Below are 23,877 nucleotides of genomic sequence, written 5' to 3'. Positions count from 1 at the left end.
TGATGGAGCCCCACGCATTCCCCTTGTATTACGAAGAGTGGTAACTTATATTTCAAGTGTTTTTTTTATTATTGTTATTTTCTTCACCCTTTACAGGTATATATCTCTCATTATTCTCTATTCTCTCATAGGCACATAGATATTGGTTCTTATACATTATACTGATTTGATTGTAACTAGATTTTGCCCAGCCCATGTTGTGGGGCACTAAGCCAAATATTTCACTCTTATAACATATACGTATGTGTTTCGGTTACGTGTACATACTACTCATAATACGATCTCAAAAAAATTAAATTGAGTCAACCAATTAAGATAAAACATTATCATACTTTCGCTTTAAAAAACGATGGAACAACTATTATTTTAAACTGGGGGCAAAATTGTAATTTTTCAGGACAAATGAGCATGTGCTAGGCAACCGCCTGACACAAATAAAAATTACACCGAGTCAACCAATTAAAACAAAACACTACCACAGTTTTGTAAAATAAAACTAAAACAATGGCATGACTGTAATTTTACACTAGGGGCAAAATCGTAATTTGATTGGGAAAACAAACAAAAACGATGGAGAAAATGTAAATTTAAATTGATGGCAAAATCGTAATTTGGTTAGGAGGAAATAAAAAATAAAATGACAAAGCTGTAAATTTAAACGGGGCAAAATCATAATTTGAACCAAGGGCAAAATTGTAATTTTTAGTTGGGCGCAAAAGCATAATTTTATTTTGAACTGGGGACAAAAACGTAAGTTTGAACTGATAGCAAAATCGTAATTTTAAAGCGAGGATAAAATCATAAATTGGTTGGAGCTGCCTGACACTCTTCCCCCACTTTCTATTTGTATGTATAGTAAATAAATACGGTGGTCTTTGAGACTACGGCCTCAGGACAGCAGGACCCCTTTTGATGGGTTATCTATATGTTCTAGCTTAATTTCAACCCAACTCAAGCGTCAAGACTATCCTGACAAATTTATACTTTAACAATAAACTTTTAATTAAGAAAACAAGTCTATATGTGTATGTGTGTACGTGTGTGATGTTAGAAACATTAAAATTAACATCTTTGGATTTAAAGGAGTTAACTCGACTTTACCCGAATAAAAATGTAAAGTACATGTATTATTTTTTTTTTTTTTTGGAAATTATAGATGCTAGTAGGGCAGGTAACAACGATCTGTCGAACTAATCATATTTGTCTAGTTGGGCAGGTTCTACCAACTTCCCGAGCTTGGACAAGGCTGCAAGCCTGCAATGTATTAACACCCCGTTAGAAGGTGATATGGAGTCAAAGCTCGCGGTTGGTCAAGTTAGACACCCGTACATAACCCCATCTATTTTTCTGTGCATGTAAAATGCATACATACCACTAGAGAGAAATATAGGGTTACTCCCCTAAAACGGGGTCTTAAGGCACTGATTGGAGTGGGACTAAGGTTTAGTCATCAAGGGAAGCTGAAGAAATCAAGAAACATTGTTATTGTTGACTTGCCGCGGCTCTTCCACCACACCCTCTACCCCTTCACACATATCTGTCGAGGCGCCACCATTTCGTCGCTGTTGTAGCTGCTGCCTCCTTACTCGCAGCTCACTGTTCCTTCTGGTTGAGTTTGAACTCTTGAAAGTCCGTTACTTATTTAAATCCTTGAAGTTGGTTAATTAAACACTATATTTAATTAGTTAATTAGTTTATTGATATTCAAATTCTGTTTAGTAACATGTTCCCTAAATTAGAATTGTTATGTTGGTGACGTGTTTATTAAAATTTTGTAATTCAGGCATTCAGCTATTTAAATAGATTGTTAATCCGTCAAGCCCATGATGGACTTATAGTCATTTGATTTTCTGCTTTTGTCATGTTTTATTGGAATACAACTTACAAGGGCTTAGTCATAAATCACAAGTATTCTAAAATATAAATATTTTCTTTTATTTTCCTTTTTACCATTGTCATTTAAGTTTTAATTCAGTTTTCCTAATAATAATATATATAGTACTTAATAAAAATCCAAATGTTTAATTATGTTCATTTTTTATCGGTCCATTTTATTTGAAACTGACTTGGATTGTGTTGCTAAAATCTTCGACCTGACAAGACTGCTAAGAGATGAGCGAAGAAAGAACAACACACCTATGACTTCCATGTTGGCTGTAGCATGATCCGGCATCATCACGCTTGCGCCTTTTCTGATGCGGCGCTCTGTTGACTGTAACATGTTCAATGTCTATAGCAATACATATTTGCCGTCCAAATCCATTCATGAAATAAAAAGATGAGAACTGTCTTTACAGACCAGTGGAACCCAATTTGTTTTGACCCTTGCCCAATCCAGTCACCCCCCCCCCCCCCCCACAAATGATATAAAAACATGTGCGGTAAAATATTCACGTCACTAGAACAGATATAACTTCCATTACTAGTGTTTACACTTGTACCGACTCTGAACCAAATCTTCATTTAGAAGGCAAAAAAAAAAAAAACAGTTTCAATGACAGTGATCATAGAACAACATACAACAATGACGTCTAATCGGTATTGTTGCCAAGTTATGGCCCTAACCAAATAAAATAATTCAACATCAGGTTTTGGACGAAAAAGATTATATACAACCAACAGATAAAATCATGAAATCACAAATCGCCACGCTACTACAAAAACCACACAACAAACAAACAGCGGATAGTAAAAACATTAACACTGATAGGACTCACAGATGCTGATATTCAGGATTAAAAGCCAGAGCTTCCCTATAAATCATCTCCTTCATCTGTTCTTCAGTTGGGGCATGATGCTCAAAGTCAAAATTAAAAGGGGTCATGCACACAGGCTCATCGCTGATGTCATGCAGTGATGTCAGATATGGATGAGCAAGTGCATCTTCAACTGAAACCAACAATTATACCAAGTTAGAATGTTAACATGATATATAAAATGTTAACAGGTCAATTTGGGTTAAATGCATCACCAACAGGCCAATTTGTATAAAATGAAAACGAGTCAAATGGGTCAAAAGTTGCTTGAAGTGTATTTTTTGATGCATGATTTGGATAAAATGAAAAACAGTCAAATGACCCGAGTGGACCACAAAACTCTCAACATCATGTTATATTTTATATAATCTTTAAATTGAAAGGTCGGTGACCACCTTTCTGATTTGGCAAAATCCACCCTCAAATATCTAACTTGACAAAAACCAACTTTCTAACTTGACAAAAATAAACCTTCTACTTTCTAACTTGACAAAAAAGGCCCCCAAACTTTCTAACTTCTTTTTAACCTTCAAACTTTTGACAAGTAACGCATTCTACCCCTACAATTTGCTATAATTTCATAGGTAACCCTCTAACTTTGTAACTATCACTTTGACCCCGTCAAGTTTCTAAAGTTTCGAGCTTACCCTAAAAAACTAATTTCTTACGTTTTTTTATGGACGTGTCGGTATAAATTCGAGTTCGTCTACGCTTTAACGTAATATTTGTTTGAAAACGAGTTGGGTCAATTATTAAATGTTTTTATGTACGTTTTGAGTTGGACTACTTTTCACGCAAATTTTGTTTGAAAACAAATTGGGTCAAATATAATACGTTTTGATTCGACGGTATAAATTTGAGCTATCATACGTTTTGACGTAAATTTAATTCAGAAACAAGAAACAAGTCTGGTCGATTGTAGTCTATACGTTATCATTTTGCGTACAGCGCCGCCGCAATGCGCGGCGGGTAAAAAAACTAGTTCGTATGATGTCAAAAGCAATTTAATAAATATACTATAAAATAAAGAGTAAATTACAAAAATTGTCCTTTATATATGTCACTTATTGCAAACTGTGTCCTTTGTCTTCAATAATTACAGAAAACGTACTCCATGTTTACAAACCCTTGCAAGTTATGTCCTTTAGCCCTAACTCAGTTAATTTTTGTGGTTAAATCTGACCAAATGGACCCCACATGAGGGTATTTTGGTCATTCTACTCTCATGTGGGGTCAATTTGGTCAGATTTAACCACAAAAATACGCTCATGTGGGGTCTATTTTGTCAAATTTAACCATAAAAATTAACTGAGTTAAGGCTAAAGGACATAACTTGCAAGGGTTTGAAAACATTTAGTACGTTTTCTGTAATTATTGAAGACAAAGAACACAGTTTGCAATAAGTGACATACATAAAGGACGATTTTTGTAATTTACCCTAAAATAAATGTAACACGCAAGGAAGCCAACCTGTAATCCTCTGTCTAGGGTCAAATGTCAACATCTTTTCAATGAGATCAATAGCAGCAGGATGAACTTGAGGAAACTTCTCATTGAATGACTGTCGTGGATAATGTTGTAGTTGTCGAATGTATCTTTTTGCATTTTCATTAAGAAACCCTAACTCTGCTTCTGATGGAGTTCCAATCAACTGCTTGGTAAAAATCATTATAGAAGTTAAATATAAATCTAACTTAAAATAAAAGATTCCGGTTAATGTCACATGGCATTCTCTCCTTCAACCTCACAATTTCACGTATATTTTATTTGAAAATATTTTTTATCCTTATCCTTATTATTATTATTAATACTATTATTACTAGCAGGATGCCCGTGCGATGCGGTGGGAGCGACACATCGCATTGCGATGCTCGTTTTTTGTAGTTTTCTTATTCATATGATATTTATTGAAGCATCATTGTGATAAATAAACATCAAAAGCGAAGAAATCGGGTAATCCATTTCATTGTGTTGTGCATGGTTCGGTTATTATCCTCAACTGAAGCCGAAACCAAAGTTCCCGGTTAGTCTATTTTATTAACTAATCAATTTCGACTAATCACTTCGGTTTATTCAGTTAGATTGACGGTTTTTGGTTTGATTCATTTAATTTCAGTTAATAGCAAAAACCAAACTTGGACTAAAACTTAGGTATAAATACATGAAATAGATGTATAGGTACATGAAATTTAGGTATAAATACATGAAATGGAGGTATAAATACATGAAATGGGGATATAAATATGAAATGCATGAACTGAAGGTATAAAGCTAGAAATATATGAAAATATGAATGGTTCAGTTCAGTTAATTTTGGTTAAAGGAGGGTACAAAAAAATTGATAACCGTTTTTGTTAATTGGGGTTTCGGTTAATCAGTTTTCAGTTAATTCAGTTTTTGGTTAATTTCAATTCGGTTTCGGTTAATGATTCAGTTATTACTCACCCTTATACACGGTTAATCACGTAACATATCAATTTTTTAATTAAAAAACTATAACAATACAATCAAATTAAAGAGAATAAAATACTCGTTTATATGGAGCAATTAAAAAAAATATTAACGTACCAAAAAGTTATGACCGTTTAATAATCGTGAGGGAGTTAGTTTTTTTTACAAGGGGATAAAGTGTAACTACTAACTAATTATCTATAATTTTGTTAAAGATGAGGGATTAAAGTATAATCAAGATGAGAATATTAACTTGACGGCATTTAATCACTTGACATTCTGTAGCTATTAAACATTTTAGGATAATGACCAAGTACATCATGCTTTAATCAGTTGTACATTTAGGCATCATCTACTTGTACCTTTTAATCCACACATCAATACTGACTAAGACAACTATCGAAACGTCGACAAAAATGAGCAGGTCATCACTGTACTTTTGGATTTTTTAAAACATTATAGTTTTTAAGCTATGACAAGAATACGTAAAAGGATTATAAGTTTGTTGTGGAGAGAGAAAAGTGTAACTAATTATCTATAATTATGTTAAAACTCAGGGATTTAAGTATAATAAGATGGGGGGCTAAAATATAATTATTGTTTAAAAAATTTACCCTCATTTTAGAGGTGTATTTATAAATTAAGAGGGAAAAAGTTCTTATTTTTTGGGTATCTTAAAATGTCCCTTCCTCATGCATTATAATATAGTATAGATCATTGTTGTTGTTATTTATATTTTATATATCTCTTTGTCTAATATTATATGTATAACAATTAATTTTTACCCTAAAAAATTGGCCAAACTTCCTAATATTATAAAATAATTATTATAACAAAGATGTTATATAAAAATACAAATAATATTATAATTTTAATTTATAATATATCATCTCCGCACAAATTTTACAAACAAAAGACGATTAAATTTATCACACAGAAAATTTAAATAATATTATAATTTATGAAACAACTGATATACCCATCAACAATACACATATTTAACCATGTGATAAGATTATAATATTGGTATATTTACACATTTTTATAAGATCATAGTTTATATATCCACAACCCGTGTGATAAAATTCATGATATATGAATGTATAAGATTACAATATTATTACATTTTTAACCGTGTGATAAGGATTATACACAGGTTTATAACACTTATAAATTAAAATAATAGTCAATCTAATTTATTTTGTTATATTTAACCCGTGTAATACACAGATTTGTAAACTAGTACAGACTACAGATAAATCTTTACTTATCAATGGTTAGAATGTTAGATAACAAATCTGAAATTAAGAAATACCTCCATAAGCAATCTTAGCTGGTGCACATGATCTCTACCGGGAAATAAGGGCTTGCGGTCCATTAATTCCATAAAAATGCAACCCACAGACCATACGTCAATGGCAGCAGTATAATCAGAAGAGTTTAACAACAGCTCTGGTGCACGGTACCATCTTGTGACAACATATTCGGTCATGAAATCGGTTTCAGATGTAACACGAGCTAGTCCGAAATCGCATATTTTCAGATCACAATTAGCGTTCAGTAGAAGATTGCTTGGCTTCAAATCTCTGTGCAGCACATTTGCAGAATGTATGTATTTTAACCCACGCAGGATCTGATACAAAAAATACTGCAAGACAACAAATGACTAGTTAGCATGATAAGTATATCTCAGTATATGTTATGTGTTGTAGTGTTACAACACAAGCTATCTGGTAGACAGATAACCTTTTTCATACTGTTGAGCTCCTAATATTTTGAGCCTAACATTAGCATTACAAAATTTAACTAAAATGTTGAAAGTTCCCAATGCATTTTATAAATGATTCAACCAAGAATTGTTGTAAACCCAAAGATTAAATTGACTCTAGCAATTCATGAATTGCTATTAAGTATCAACAGTTCCGTTTAGTACCATCTCGAAGCACTTTGTAAGCTTATTCTTTCAAACAACTCTTAACCCAATAGGCCAATATGATGTGCACTTATAATGAAGCTATATAAAAATTGCAGCCAACAAGACATTATACAGCATAATTGCACATAACACAAATGATGTTGAGTTTCAAAAAAAAGTGAATTCGTTCTCAAATACCATTAAGTTAAAGGGCGGATCTGACGTGTCTATACTATACAAAGGAAACATTATTGTTTTTTCACTTCATAATATCAAGAATAATTGTTGTTAATGCTTTAAGTTATGCTAACTCCCAGTATCTGAGTGGATAAATAAGAAGCACTGTACAGTACAACCCCTAAAGTAATCTTCATGAAAATAGATAGCAACATGTTTTTTAAGCAGTGAATATATGCACATCTCCAGTCCACACCATGCACGATGCATCACAAATGACAACATAGATAGTTGCTCCTTTTTTATGTTATAAACATCCAATTTTAGCTGCTTGAAGGTTAAAGGGCATATGCCATGTTCCCTCTCAAAATGGCAACAAGGATTATTAATAGCAATAAAGATCATCCTTTGATTTTTATCAAAACATGTAAAGTATCTTGTAAAAACCTGACCATTCTTTCCTACTAGGGCTGTAAACGAACCGAACGTTCAGTGAACAGTTCGTGAACCGTGCGGCGGTAAGTTCGTTTATGTTTGTTCGTTTAATAAACGAACGAACAAGAAATTTCGTTCGATTAGTTAAATGAACGAACATGAACAAAGGTCTCGTTCGTTCAGTTGTGTTCGTGAACGTTCGGTAAGGTGTTCGTGAACGAGTTCGTGAACATTCGTTCATTTGCGTTCGTTTATGTTCGCATGTTTGTCTTTTAATGAAAGATTTTTATACTTTCATATATTTTTATCTACACTTTTTTATATAATTAAACTTATATTTATTTTATTACCCTAAAAATTAAACTAAAAAAAACATATTTAACCTTGTTTATGCACCATTTCCCTTTCATTTCTTTTATTTACATCGACGAATACGATCGACAACCGTTCCACAATAAGGAATTCAAGTTCTAGTGCTACTCTCTAGGCCATCCACCTTTATCCTTCGTCACATTCGCCAAATTTATTTGTGTTCGTGAATCGTTCGCGAACACACTCATTTCCTTAATGAACGAACACGAACATAAAATCTCGTTCGGTAAGTGTGCATGAACCATTCGTAAACACGTTTATTTCCTTAACGAACGAACACGAACAAGGCCTTGTTCGTGTTCGTTCGGTTCGTTTACAGCCCTATTTCCTACAGTTTCATGATGAACATAGTGGTACACTTTCCAATGATCCAATCAACTTTGATCTACATGTGATTGAAATTCATCAAAGCTAGATGACAGCAGAAATGACTCGTTAAGGGAGATATATATCAGGGGTAACTAGTCAAAGCCTTATATGTGGACTAATCACAGTTTAAAACCTAAAACAGGCTTAATGATAAAAGGAATAAAAGTTGTTAGATTCAACAGCACAATACATAATCCAAAATTCCAAATCAGATTGGAACATTAACATAGTAAATGAAAGTTTTAGCATCACTTTCTCCATTGCTATGGACAAATAGACTAATAAAAACAGAAACATAAACTTGGTATGAAGTCACCCAAACAAAATTTCAACCACGGTACTATATATACTAATCTAAAAGATTAAAAAAAACAACAAACACATAGAGTGGGCTAAAGATAAATAAACTAACGGCGTGATACGAGTATGTAACAGCAACAAAAATGTTAAGAGCATGGGCATTTAAAATGAAAAATAGACATCAGAATAAAAGACTCTAGAAGTAGATCAGGAAAAATAGACCTGGCAATGCTCCTCTGATAATGATTGATTGGAACGAATTATTTGATGGAGATCAGTATCCATGAGCTCATAAGCAATGTAGACATCATTAAATGCATTCCTCTCTGGAGGTGGAATTATATCTCTAATTGCAACAACCTACATGAAAGAAAAACCAGATATCAGTCACAGAGAACCACATCTACTGTTAAATTTAGCACTTCTTTATTGTTCAAGATTTACTTTCAGATATAGGGGAACTAAGAACAACAGTAGATGTAAACAATGTATAGTCATGCTGCATGCCAAGCCTTAGTAATTTAAGTTTGCATTACCAAGTGTTGAGACTTGAGACAAAACAAGAGGTTATACTACAAACCCCATCTATACAGAAAAAGAACCACAAAAGTTAAAAAAAAAAAAAAAAAAAAAACGAGTCAAGACTCGAGTGCAACATGCTGATTTGAAGAGGATATGGTATCAACATGTTACTTGTTTCACAGCAACGAGCAAAGATAGTCAAACCAAGTGTTCGGTCATAAGTCATGACTCACCCAGACGCCCACCTAGACACTCTATAGCAACCTTTAAATCTCAAATCCCTAGTACAAAGTCCTTCTGGAAATGGTAAAGTATCATAAAACAATGAAAATCCAATTATTATGCTAAAAATAAGGGTAATGGTAATTATCACTATTAGGCATCTGGCTAATCTACGTTTTTAGATTGACAATAAGTGGTCCCAAGTCCAACAACTATTCTAAGTTCTAGGCGTATTTAATCCCTTGCCGGCTTTTCATCTTATCATAGCTGCCAATAAACCTAAATCCCATAACTTAAAAAAGTGTACCAACACACACAAAAAACCATGTTTACGAACAGTATATCATTTGACTGTTTTGTTGTTATATGTAACTAATGTCAAACTATTTGGCATCATCTGACCAAAGGTTTCTAGTCAAATCCCTGACTCCTTCATCACTCGTATAACTAGAACCCCCACACATACCGGGCCAAATAAGATAGATGAACTAATTATTTAACTAATCAAAAAGTGGCAACCAATAAAGTATAGCCTAATCATATGGCAGCTAATAAAGTCTGGTAATCATTGATTAAGAAACAATAGCAAACCCTATGAATTGCATAAACTTTTACAGCTCATATCATCAATCAGTAATCAGGAACCTATCTTAGCAAACACATGATCTTAGCAAATACTTAGGCAGATCTTCAACTTCAAATACAATCATTCAGTCTGCACATGCTCTAATCAATAATTCACAACAAGTAATTAACAGCTGTTGATTGTGATTTAACTATCAGTGACAGCATTCCAAAATCATTAACAGCAACTAAACAACAACCACAAACAACAATCAAAACCACTAACAATTAACGCTACTACTCACTAACATTTTCATGATCCATATGACGCAAAAGCTTAATCTCCCGTAGCGTCCTCTTCGCATCAATCTTATTATCAAACGCGTTAGCAATCTTCTTAATCGCAACATGCTCATTCGTCTCCGAATTCAACGCCGAACTGCACACACACACACACACACAAAATCACAAAATCATCAAAAACACAATCAAAACCCTAACAAATCAATCTCAAAAACTCAAAAACAGTAACCGCACCAGACGATGCCGTACGCTCCTTTTCCAATAGGCATAATAGGCGGTTTATACTTAGCGGTAACTTCGAAGATGTTACCAAAAATATTGTACTGGATAAACCTGCCGCCGTGGCTGAGAGTGGCGGGGATGTTGTCGATTCCGGCGACCGGCTGCTGCTGCGGCGGAGGAGGAGGAGGTGCGGCGGCGTCAGACATTTCGGTGTCGGAAGGGTGAATTGATGGATCCATTGGGAAGAAGATGAATTGAAACCCTAGAAAACAGTAAGAAACCCTAGAATAGAAAAGTGAACAGAATGGAAGATGAAATTGGGTGAAGGAAGATTAGATTGATGGATGTTTGTTTCTTCTGTTGGTCGCCTCCTGTCTGCGCCTAATTTTATTAGTTCCGTGAGGTGTGGTCCATGTACCGTATCTGTATTTGTTTAACAAAACTAGTTATAGTTTGAGATCTACACTTAATTTTCGTATCCATTATATTATATTCCCTTGTATTATTATATTATATTCCCTTGTATTATTATATTCATATTTATTATCTAAAAATAGCGAATTCTCCTCGCGTGATGTGATGGGAATTTCGTTTAGGCTGGTACGATTCGGTTCATTGCGGTATTGACATTCGGTATAACAACTGAAAGGAAAACAAAAAAGTTAAAGTTGTGATGTACGCCCAAAATGATATCGACATGTGTTTTGCATTGACCGAAACACATAAAAACGAATAAAACTGTGATATGCATAAATTACCATATGTAATTTACATCGATCGAAAACCATAAAAATGAATACGGCTACCGATTCTAATATGATTGCTACCCTTGGTATTTTTTGTATAAAAGTTAACGAACGCTAGTCATTAGCGAAAAATCAAATAAAATGAAATTATTTGATTAAAGACGTATATTATTTAGAGTATAAAGGGTAAAATTGAAACTTAAAAAATATTTTTTATTATATATTAAAGTTTGCTATTCATTCTCTATCAAAAATAATATATATAGTACTACAAAAACAATTTTTTTTATAATGAATTAGATATAATTAGACGAACAAAACAATAAATTGTTGTAATAAAGTTAGATGTTAGGTTAAACTCGTATGCATATTTCATTATGAAAATTGTAATAGATACTTAGGCTATATTTTGTTTAGTGTATTAACATAGTGATTTGTTAATTTGTGGATGTTAATTGTATGTTGGTCAACTAGGTAGAATTTGTTAGGCAAAAGCTTTAGAACAATCATGCCAAGCACTATGAAAATAGAAAAAAATTATAAATGCACGTGACATTGACCTAAGGGTTAGGGTGACATAACTCGATTTGTTTGTCAACAACAGCCTCTTATGAAAATGTCCAATGGAGTCTTTCTAAGCGTAAGTTAGGCCAACTCTTTTGGTCAACAAGATGAAGCTCTCAAGTGTATGTTACACTAACCATGTGTTGGTTAGTACTAAGTAATACTTTTTCACGTTGACTATTATAAAGTTCAAACACTTCGGTCCATGTCGAGTATTATAAAGAAAGTAGAATATGAACCGTGAAACGGGTCAAGAATCATATTACCATTCAACTAAGTAGGTGTATTTCGGTGATCTTACGAGTGTCTCACAAACATTTGGAAGATTTTAAAGCCAAAAAAAAAAAAAAAAAAAAAAAAAACTTGTGGATCACAAATCATGGAAGAAGAATATCTACTTCCACAAAGATCTCAAATAATTGTAAAAGCATCTAACGGACTCTCTAGATTTATCGACAAGAGTTTAAAAGGCTTGTTAAGACTTACAAGAAATCATATAACATATCTTGTAGAAATAAAAGGTGATGTGCACATTGTAATATCTTGACAATATTCCTAGAGTTTGTAAACCATAGCAATTATAGTGTATTCAAGGTTTGTTCTGTTCAGAATCAATATATCTATTGTTCAGTGGATCCTCAACCCAACATTAGCTATTTGAGTTTTTATCAACATAGAATTGTAGTGTCTCTTTGTCGCATAGCCTCGAGCCCTCGATCACTCGTCCTTACATTCTTGCTATGTTAATATGTTTTCCTTCTTGTTCGTCTTCTGCACTTGAGTTTTTAGATGATATAAATGAATAAAAATGGTTCAAAATACTCAACAGTATTGATTTAAAGATATTGAATGAATCTTTATGACAATGACATCCCATTGGTTATTTTATTTGATTCCAGTGGATTTTGCAATTTTACCTTGTCTTTGAGCTAGTTGTTTTATATCAATGTTACAAACAGAAGGTGACAAAAGAGCAAGTGGGTCTCTGGTAATCTGTTTGTTTTATTCATTTTGAAGATGATTTGACATAAGATCTTCTTTTTCTTAAATTGTTTAATTATCACCATTAAAAAAACTTTAAAACTAAACATAAATATTTTCTTTTTCATCTGACCTGTGTCTATTTTGGTAAATATCATCTGACCCATCCATTTTGCCACGTGTTTAGATATATCACCATGTGGTCCAATAAAGTAATGTATAACCATTTACTCAATCCAACACACTTTAAAGTTCAAAAGCAGCCAACAAGTGGAAACAAGAAGAAGTTCAACTCTACATAATGCTTTACAATACACATCAGCCAATTCAAATCAACTCCAAAATGTTGTTTCCATCCAGAAAAAAAAAAGATTGCAATCTAAGCACCAGCAGATACAAAGTAAGATATGTATATATGTATATGTATATTTATATATATAAGATCAGAAACTACGAACGGTAAGGGGAAACAAGAAATCAAGCCGAAGACAGGACAAAAGATCAAATTATACAAAGATCTCTGATATGTAACAGTGGAACGGGGTATGATTAGGGTAATCGTCCAGATCCACATTTGGAGGGGTAAAATAGTCATTTCACATTGCTGCTTGGAGGGCGGCCAATGAGCCTGCATTGGTCTGGAAGTAAAGATGAGACAACTTGACCTGAGACTCGAAAAAGTTCACCATCGATTCCACACCCGTTGTGTGTGCTTTTCCCTGGTTTCAGCTTCACCGATTTGACCTGCAAAAAGATAATGTTAATATACATTACAAGCATTTGGTGGTTTACTCTTACAAGCATTTGGTGGTATAGTCAACGTTTCTAAGATTACTTCCGGAAACTTATTTTCAAAAAAGCTGCTTTTGCCTTGGTAATTAGGCTCTTGATCCATTACAAGCAGAGTTTTTGTTAAAGGCAACAATACGGGTGGGTCGGGCAGGTTGGGTAACGGGTCATAAAACATGACGGCCCAAGTAGGGTTGACCCACACACACTTTCTTGTCCATGTTTGTCTTTTTAAAAAATTATTAGTGTACGCATTAGAGACACTTTAAGCTAATCAATTATTATTCGACGCATCTAAAACATAACCCATATCGACCCATAAGCAAATGGGTTAAAAATGGCACCTTGAGTTATCGCTAATTACCTAACAACGCTTTAATATACCCAGTATTAAATTTGAGTAAAGTACACGGATGGTCCCTATGGTTTACCAAAATTTTGGATTTGGTCTCTAGCTTTTCAAAAGTACATGGATGGTCCCTGTGGTTTGCACTTTATAACGCATTTAGTCCCCAACCAACAAATCTAAAGGTTTTAACATTACCAAGTTGGGGACTAAATGCGTTACAAAGTGCAAACCACAGGGACCAACCATGTACTTTTGGAAAAAGCTGGGGACGAAATGCATTACAAAGCGCAAACCATAGGGACCATCTGTGTACTTTTAGAAAGCTAGGGACCAAATCCAAAATTTTGGTAAACCACATGACCATCCGTGTACTTTACTCTTTAAATTTTGACCAAGTAATATATAGTACCTTCACATATTCAACATAAGGAAGAGAAAGGTGACGGCCCATCTGTAAAAGCAAGAAAAATCTCAACAGCCTCAGTCTTCCAGTACCATGAACCAACAATAAATCCATAGTATTATCATCATGCTCTGCTTTAGGTGCCACCACCTGAGAACTCAAACTTTGAACGGTTTTACACGAATGGTTACAAACGAGAATACCAAGAAACTTTCCTTTCTTAACTACCCAGTTTTCTTTCATGTTAACCCCGCTTTCCCTCCTTTCTCCACTTTCAACATCATCTGGTGGGCCCGGTAATTCAATCGGGTTTTCCATTTCCCAATTGGGCTCTGTGTCCCACTTTGGTTCCGCATCCCATATTGGGCCTGGATCGGACATTGTTGATGATATATCTTCTTTATCGTTCGCTCCTAAGTTTCCCCATGAAGCTCTAGTAGGATCCTGTTGTCAAAGTGTAACTATATTATATAATATTCAGAAGACATGTTTTTATCTAGGCTAATTAAAAAAAAGAGTAAAATGCCATTTCCGTCCCTGAGGTTTGGCCAGTTTTGCGACTTTTGTCCAAAGGTTTGTTTTTCTGCATCCAAAGGGTTTGAAATCTTGCCAATATCATCCGGCTCGTCAACTCCGTCTATTTTTCTCCATTAAGTCAAAGGTATTTCTGTATTTTTTGCTAAACTAAAGGGCAACTCAGTCTTTTTCACTTTATGTAAAAAGACTGAATTGCCCTTTAAGTTAACAAAAAAGACGGAAATACACCTGACTTAACGGAGAAAAATGGATGGAGTTGATGAGCCAGATGACAATGGCAAGATTTCAAACCTTTTGGATCTAGATGCGGAAAAACAAACATTTGGACGAAAGTCGCAAAACTAGCCAACACCTCAGGGACAAAAATGGCATTTTACTCTTAACAAAAGGTAACCAGTTTTCCTCAAATTTATGTTATGGGTAATCTGTTATTTTTTTTCAATCATAAAAAAGATACAAACTTTCAAAATGCTTTCAATTATAAATGTTTACAATTAGAAACTGAAATTTTGTACCTTTTTAGGAATGAAAAAGATGCTACGTTACCTGCTTGAAGAATAGTTGGATACTTTTATACAGTTAACGCTTTTTATTATCATTATTTGTATATACTTTGTTTCCTAGATCGGTGTGTGTGTGTGGAACACAGTGTTTTATAGTTTAAAAATCGGTATGTTTGATGATGTCACCTGTGATGATGTCAGCCCACTCCACCCTTTATCAGCCCTTGACTTTGAGCGTGTTCTCGGCCAATTCGGAGTTGACGAAAGCGGCACTTGAGGATGAATAACTTCTGGTTCAGATGTCACATTGTTTCTTCCACTCGAAAGACGTTTTGACTTCGAGTCAATGGCCCGTACATAATCCGACGGCTCGGTGCTACTACACGTTGTATCCATATCAAGTCCAGACCGACCAGGTGTCATTATGGAGTCGATACTTGATAAACTGGAGGCTCTCGGGATGCCATCTGTATTTGATCTCTTCATGACGTCTGTGTATAAATCTGACATGTCAACTACATCTTTGTCTGCTAAGGCTCGTCGTTCTAGATAGTTTCTCCCTTTAGAAGCTGGTAGATATTCCAGTTCATAGCTGTATTTTGGTAAGCATAAGAATTTGAGAACACCGGCAACAAAATAACGTAGAGGACCAAAGCGTTTCTGGTATCTTTCAGAAAGTTCCAACACTGTGACAAAGATTAATATTAATATTAATATATAATTTATCAACGTAACCGTTAATACTATCATAAGTATCAAGCAGCCATCGGAGAATAATAGAGCTTACCATCACTAACGAAACCGAAGTATGACACAGTCATTCCAAAATGAATAACGCCGGTCTGAATCCATTCAACCGCAAATACATCTGTAGCAGTCAGACCACCCTGGAAAAAAAATAGATTGTAATAATATTTATCTGATTGTTATTAAAACCATGTTTGACCTGAAATCTTTATGGTAATGGTTGGCTACATGTTTGACTTGAAACTCATACTAATAACAAGCATTACCTTAACTATTGCTAGTGCAGCAGAAACTGGATCCCTAACCCCAAGAACGGTCCAGACTAAAGAATTGTCGGAGCCGGCGGGTATGATACCGATTGGGATTGATATTGCCTCTTTCTGATTGTCTCTGCAAAGAAGACCATTTAGAACCTGTACAATAAATAAAATCATTAAATGAGCTACCAGCAAAAAAATTATTATTATATCTGTAGCCAGTTTAGAACAAACATAATTAACCATTCAAACACATGTTTAATTTTATATCGACAAATTGCCACCTCTATCAGCTACTACCCTATTTGTATCTCGTAATGGGGGGCTAAATGCAGAGACAAGGCAACTGAGGATAGTGACTTTCTCCTGTAATGAATAGAATAGGCCCAAGAGCTATAAAAGGAGAGAGTTTCCTATTCCATATTATGGTTGACCAATTCACGCAGTATCCAATCCAGAATATAGCCTTGCTTTTGCCCTCTTCCGATAGTACATTTATGCTCCTAAATCACTGAATTCAAACTCTCTATCGGATGAAAGGGAGCGAGCGAGTGTAGGTTACTCCTAGAATGTTGGGTCTTAGAGCCAGTAGAGCGCAGTACAAGCGAATGGAGTGGAATCTACCATTGAAGAAATCTATTTGCTTAACCTAGGCCTTCAGATCGCACTTCCTGCTTAAAGAGGATCGGAAGAAGTTGAAGGTTGAGAAAGAAGGATCAGATGTGTACGAATAGAATGAACCCCATAAAGAGAAAGCGGACCAAGGGGAGATTCCCCTTTCGATTAAAGACCAAAGATTCTAGTTTCTTTTATGTTCTAGTTTGGTTGTGTTTTGGTTGTTTGCTTGTTTTACTCTTTAGTGGTATGCCGCTAAGAGAACTAGGGGGTATTGTAAGCCCTTCTACTTGTTATGATTGATATGATATAAAATCACCGGGGTAACCCTTTACCCAAAGAAAAAAACATATTCAAATAAAGGATGCGTTATTTTTGTAAGTTGGGCATCATGACAATCCATGTTTATTGGATTATCATACTCTCTACATTTCAAATTAAATTATAGCATTTCACTTGTAACTTGTAAGTGACTCAACATGCAGAAACTAAAAGTTGACTTCTTGCAAATCGTTTTTGCTTTTACTAAGTACAGCTATAGCACTTGTAAATCGTAGTCAAAACTTGATCATTAATAAATTGCACACTTGTAGTTCAATTAAGTATAGAAATAGACACCTACTGACCTACATTCTATTACATTTAAAGACCTACCTTATTGGATTCACTAAAGGTTCACTCGAATCACTCTAAACAGAAACTTGATACACATTCTATATTTCTATCCTGTGCACTTCAAGAAACTACACTTTCTCATCGTTTATTCAAGGTTGATGTGGTCAACTCTCGTTTGTTATGGACAAGAAAGTCAAAAGTACTTTTTGGAGATCCTGGATGCTTACCTGATAGAACCTCCATTTAGGGAATATATGATTTTATTACTATTTTACTGTTAAGTATTGCCTTATTGGGCATAGTTCCTTCCTATATATTTTTCATCTGGCTCGATTAAAAATATTCACATTCGACTTTTGAGGACCAAATGAGTTTTTTCTTTCAACTATAATCCTTAATAAGAGCTGCCTTGGTTATAGATTAAAAAAATACCATATTAAAGTACAACCATGTATTACGATAATAAAACATAGACAGCCTAGTTTGTAGTTATTATTGTTGAGATAGCCTAGAGATGACATGTTCATGTGCGAACAATAAAGCATTTCAATGATTCAGGTGCTAAAGAGATATGTTGAAATATTAATCCCCGTATTGTAAAATTGTAGTGGACACACGAGATTAACTGAAAATTTAAACACCAACCTCATTGACAATTCCATCCCCTCCAACACATATAATCCCTGGCACAAGGACAGAAAACAAATGGCTTTTAAAATTGGCAAATTATTCTCTAAAACAAAAAAAGAAGAGAAAAGAAAAGATGCAAAGTGCCTACCATCAGGACACGTGCTAAAATCAACACTGAACGCTAGATCTCTAGCATGGCCAGCAGATGTTGTTTTGACTACCTCCAGCTTAAACCCTGCAAGCTGTAAAATATAGATATGAAATATATCCTCATGAATAGAAACTGAGGCCACACGAGTTATCGAAAAACTTGTTGAATACAATACATAATTCAGAGAATCAGAATAAGCCCTATAAGATTTTAGAATTAAAAAACTCTAATGTAAAAGCATATTGCGATCTGGATTAATCTGAAAGAGTGAGGATGTAAGAACTAATTTGATTCTAGATGAGTTAATATAATGTATTCCTACAATGAAATGTTTACAAAGCACAAGTATCACCAATAACATTGGAAACATATAACCCTCAAATCCAGAATGTAAATTGACTCTATGCAGTTAATGCGGTAAAATATTGGATATTGGTCACGGACCGATATTTGAGATATAGGTTATCGCGGTGGGATATCGGTTAATTTAATTTCATGCAGAATTTATATATATATTTAGCAATTTAACACTAACAACTCCGTATACTCTCCTACCATCAACAAATTAACCTTTTGCAACTTGCAAAACACTAATAATTGTAGCAAGTAGGAACTGATTAAGACTTAAAACACTAACCTTTAACACTAACAATTAACAATTAAGACTTAAAACACTAATGGCAGCAATAAGAAGAAACACGAATGGTAGATCTAAGAAGAAAGGTACTGATATCGAGAAAATCGGTGATATATCGGTCAATATCACCAATCATATAGGCATTGATATTCTTACCGATATTTGACACCAATATTTTACATGGGGACCGATAACCGATATATCACCGATATTAACTGCATAGAATTGACTAAAACAGATATTTAGAATACTGTGTATAAAGATTAGATATTACAAAATACCTTAAAGATCGGTTCAACCATATTATGGAAAACTTTGCTAGAGCGACCACGTCCGGACCGCGGATTTAAGATGACAAGCATCCTGGGTGGACTTTTACTTTTAATATGTGAATAAGAAAAATCATTAACCAAAGGGTTATGTGAAAAATTCACAAAACAATGCTGATCTGCAAACCCAGTAACCCATTGACAAGCTTCGTCCGGAGTCGAAGCCAAAAAGCAAAAATCCTTCCTGCTTCTACCAGATTTCAAGATGTATGAACGCTTTTTTAGAGGGTATGAATGTACAATAAAATGTCTCAAACCATAGTTGTAGGACACCTGCATAAATCATGGACTGAGTTAGCTAACAAATTCCCTATCGACAAAGCAAAGTTAAGGCAACAAATTTTGACTTTTTTAAGAACTAGATTGTTGCCATAGGCCACGCGTTGCGGCGGCGACGCCTTAGTTGTTTATAGCTGGCGGCACGTTATGTGATGCGTTAACCAATGAAAACGCGTGTTTCAACGTATCTAATCTAACTCAGCGTAACCCAGATAAGCATCGCAGTTACAGTGTACAATGATGACATTAACGTGTGGTAGCTGCACGCGACATTATGCGTTTTTTACTTTGTTACACACGTGACGTTCGTGACATTAACGTCATTAGACATGGACAAAAACAGAGTATGTCTCAGTTGTTGTGGTGTAAAGTCGTAAAAGTAGTTTAGACAGTGATGTAAAGTCGTAAAAGTGATTTAGGCATTAACGTGGTTAGGCATGGATAAAAAAAGTATAATAATGTGTCGCGCGTTGCGGTGTGAAGTCGTAAAAGTAATTTACACAAAATGAAGTGTCAAGTTATTAAGTAGAAAAGTTTGGAGGATCAAAGTTGTCAATTACCAAAAGTTGAAAGTGAATGTGTAACTCACTTAAAGAAGAGGGGGTGTAGTTGTATAAGTTTGGGGGTGTTTTGGTCCTATTGTGAAAGTTTGGGTGTTTTGGTCCTACGTTGAAAGTTTGCGGGTGTTTTGATCCAATGTTGGAAAGTTTGAGGGTGTTTAAAGATATGGTGAATACTTACAGAAACGACATCATCAAGACTTAAAACATGAGAACCCCAAACAAATGCTCTGCTTGTTAATTTAGCATCAACAGTATCTAGATGTGCATTTTCCGTTGAACTTTGTGCATCAGCAGCTTTGATGTTTTTCCTCTTATCCAAAACTAGTTTTCCGGAAATAACTTCATATCCCAACAGATCAGATTTTTCATCTCCAATATCGATTCTGTGTTCCTCCCTCTTCGTTTTCTTGATGTCATCACTGCTGGCGCTGACATCATTTCGCCTAGAAGCCTTAGTTTTTGTACGTTTTTCAGGAAACACAACTGGAGATGTTTGTTGACCCGTTGATATTTGCGAACAACAATTGAGACGGCGAAGTGATTGTTGAGGGGTTCTTAAAGAATTGCTCTTCGGAAGACTGCCACTGTTCTGCATGCCGGTTACGGTGCGAAAAGAAATGGACACAATTGACAGTGGCAATCGAAATTTTGACTTAGCTGTAAAGTAAATATATAGTCAAGGTCAACCGTAAGAACCAGCATAAGGAAAACAATCTGCATATTTTAGAAACCTAGAAACATGTTTGAGTATCGATCTATATAATTGATAAACTTTATAGAAAGAACTAAATAGCACAACAAAATATAGGTTTTAAGGACTAACAAATAGAACTACATGATGTCGCCTGACATCATCCTCATCAACTATCTGACCTATGTTAAAACTTATAGGAAACGCTTTTTGAACAACTCACAATTTTGTTTCAGTTTCATGATTCTATCGACTGATAAGCGTTAGGGATATCTCTGAAACAAATATGTTCCTATATCCATTATCCACTTTTCTTAACGAACTGGCAGCAAACAAACATTGTTTCCAAGACGTTTTCGTGTTCGTGATCACAAAATGGTTAAAACATTGTTTAATACTCTTAACCTGCCGTTAGTCCTCCATCTGAACATACAGCCATATCCAATAAATATGCATATATTTTCATGGTAATATCAACTACCTAACTGTTAACTTTTCATCTAACACCCTATACACGGTCCCTCTGCACAATCTTAAAGTAAAATCAAATGCCTAATAACTACTTATTATCACTTTCTAATTCTCAACTTCTAATAACAAATCACATCCTAATAAACTGTCTTATGTAACATTCAAATTCAATATTTATCTAAATCATAACATCAACTTCCAATACAAACCTAAAACAACAATTCAAAACCATAACGTGCACAACAAGTAACCACACAAATCAGCTACAACAACCGCTCATTCACCAATCAAAACCTAAACATCCAGATTCACAATCTCACAAAACCACAATTAAACAATACAATCATACAACAACCGTACGGCAACAACAAATCAACAATTCAAAGACAAATAAATCCTGAAACAAGCAGATCAAGTAACAAAAATCAACCGTAACGAAACAACAAAGAGGATAAAGTACCAAACGATGCGATCGCCAGTTAATCGGTGCGGAGAAAGTGATTGGCGGCGAATCGAAAAGGAATGGGAGATAGTGATTGTGAAGGAGGACGGCGGCGGTGCGGCGGCGGAGCGGTGGAGTCGGAGTCGGAGAAAAGGGGCGGGGAAATGATGGCGAAGAAAAGGATCGACTGCTGTATGATGATGATGATAATAATATTATATCATGATGATACAGAAACAATTCCACCCAATATTGTTATTTTTATCTTTTATTTTATTTCCGTTATGTCTTTTTGTTATCACTGTCGTAAAGTAATGCTTGCTTTTCAAAAGAAAATGTAAATACAAAATGTGTATATAATAAGTATGACTCTATGAAGGCTTTTGTAAAGTAATATATAAATGTTGGTAGAGATTCTAGGTAACAACTCACTTTGAAATAAATATGTTTATTATATTTATATCAACTAACTTATGACTAATAATAGTATAATAAGATTAAATAATAGATTATTGTGATTGTAGGCATTTTTTATAGCTCTATAGCCTTTTAAAAATAATCAAACTATTATGATCTATCATTGTTTTTTTAGCCTTTTAAAATAATCAAACTATTATGATCTATCATTGTTTTTTTGGTCAATGTTGATTAAAATGTATATGATACAAGATATCATTAAACGTCCATTTGGTGTTGTAGCACAAGAGAAAGTTGTGTATTAGGCATTTTGTTCGTGTATCATGAAAATTAGAACACAATGCTTTATGCTTTGGTACTTGTTTGTATATGTAATGTAATGATAAATTAAGTATTCTATCATTAGTCGCATATCAATAAAAAAATACATATTGTGACGTAGGGAATTATGAAAACGTGTACCACTAAAACATACTCATTTAGATACATTACAGAGAAAACTAGTATTTGAGTTAGCGCTTTGCGACGGGATCTTAAGAGAATATTGGCGATGGATGTATTTATTATCTGGTAAATCGATAGACTAATATTAGACTATTTAGGCTTTAATCTTAACGAATGTAAAAATAAGCAAACAACACGGTTAAGTAAACAAGCCTAGAGTTAAAAGTTAGCTTTAACTACCATGACTAAACAAAAGAAAAAAAAGAATATATTTGTTACATGGGTGTTGAAGGGTTAATATATACCATACATGTTTTTATCTAAACGACGTTGTGCAGTGGCGAATCTTGAGATTTCCGATCGGGGGGTCGAAAACGTATACACCAATAATTTCTATAAAACCGAGGGGTCAAAAATGTATATACCAAAAAATTTCTATACGAAAACTACGTACTCTCCACTAACGAGCGAAAAGTTCGGGGGGTCGACCGCCCCCTCCCGCCTTCACAAAGCAACGCCCTTGACGTTGTGGCGGGGACGCGGTAAGAGTTCGATTGGTATCGAACACTATGACAAAGGATAAAGAACAAAAAGGGTCATCACATTAATGAAAATAATATCTAGATGTGTCTGGTTCTTTGTGGTTGCGGCTCGGTTTTGAACATCCACGCGTAAAGACGCAAAAGAACGATGTAATTAAACGAATCGTGATCGTACACTGGTATCGATCAAATGAAAAAATCATATCGAAATTCTAATAAAAATGTTATTGGTTACGTATCTTAACACAAAGGTTTTAACACTGCAAGTAATATAAAAATAATGATGTTTAATAAAGTAATAATAAAATCTTAATATAAAATTATATATCAAACACCGATGGTAAAAACATCTCTTTGAAATTATGAATATCTGCATCTTTAAAACATACCCATTTGGTTAGTAAGGGCGGTACCAAACAGGGTTGAAATTATGAATATGTGCTTCTTTAAAACATACTCATGTGGTAAGGAGTAAGGACGGTACCAACCAAGGAAGCAACTGTTGGATCAGTTCTGTTTTTGGCATAATGGAAAACATTAAAACATACCTGTTAATCCAGTTAGTGC

General features: G+C 34.4%; 2 protein-coding genes across 2 annotated transcripts; both read right to left on the bottom strand.

Annotated features, from left to right (window-relative positions):
* Positions 1–2,395: 2,395 nt before the first annotated feature.
* Positions 2,396–11,021, bottom strand: LOC110878310 (mitogen-activated protein kinase homolog NTF4). The gene is made up of 6 exons (XM_022126593.2): positions 10,621–11,021; positions 10,393–10,522; positions 8,998–9,135; positions 6,523–6,855; positions 4,227–4,407; positions 2,396–2,889 (listed from the first exon to the last, which is right to left on the bottom strand). The coding sequence occupies exons 1-6, from the start codon at positions 10,845–10,847 to the stop codon at positions 2,714–2,716; spliced, it is 1,185 nt and encodes a 394-aa protein (XP_021982285.1). The 5' UTR covers positions 10,848–11,021; the 3' UTR covers positions 2,396–2,713.
* A 2,149-nt stretch (positions 11,022–13,170) lies between these two features.
* LOC110878302 (sphingoid long-chain bases kinase 1) lies at positions 13,171–22,235 on the bottom strand. The gene is made up of 10 exons (XM_022126583.2): positions 21,926–22,235; positions 20,482–20,960; positions 19,414–19,734; positions 18,493–18,586; positions 18,360–18,397; positions 16,494–16,640; positions 16,268–16,367; positions 15,667–16,166; positions 14,447–14,884; positions 13,171–13,643 (listed from the first exon to the last, which is right to left on the bottom strand). The coding sequence occupies exons 2-10, from the start codon at positions 20,896–20,898 to the stop codon at positions 13,491–13,493; spliced, it is 2,208 nt and encodes a 735-aa protein (XP_021982275.1). The 5' UTR covers positions 20,899–20,960; positions 21,926–22,235; the 3' UTR covers positions 13,171–13,490.
* Between the last annotated feature and the right edge of the window lie 1,642 nt (positions 22,236–23,877).

Source organism: Helianthus annuus, chromosome 1 (genome assembly GCF_002127325.2).
Source record: "Helianthus annuus cultivar XRQ/B chromosome 1, HanXRQr2.0-SUNRISE, whole genome shotgun sequence".
Taxonomy (NCBI): domain Eukaryota; kingdom Viridiplantae; phylum Streptophyta; class Magnoliopsida; order Asterales; family Asteraceae; genus Helianthus; species Helianthus annuus.
Note: the sequence above shows the minus strand (reverse complement) of the source record. Positions and strands in the feature narration are given on the sequence as shown.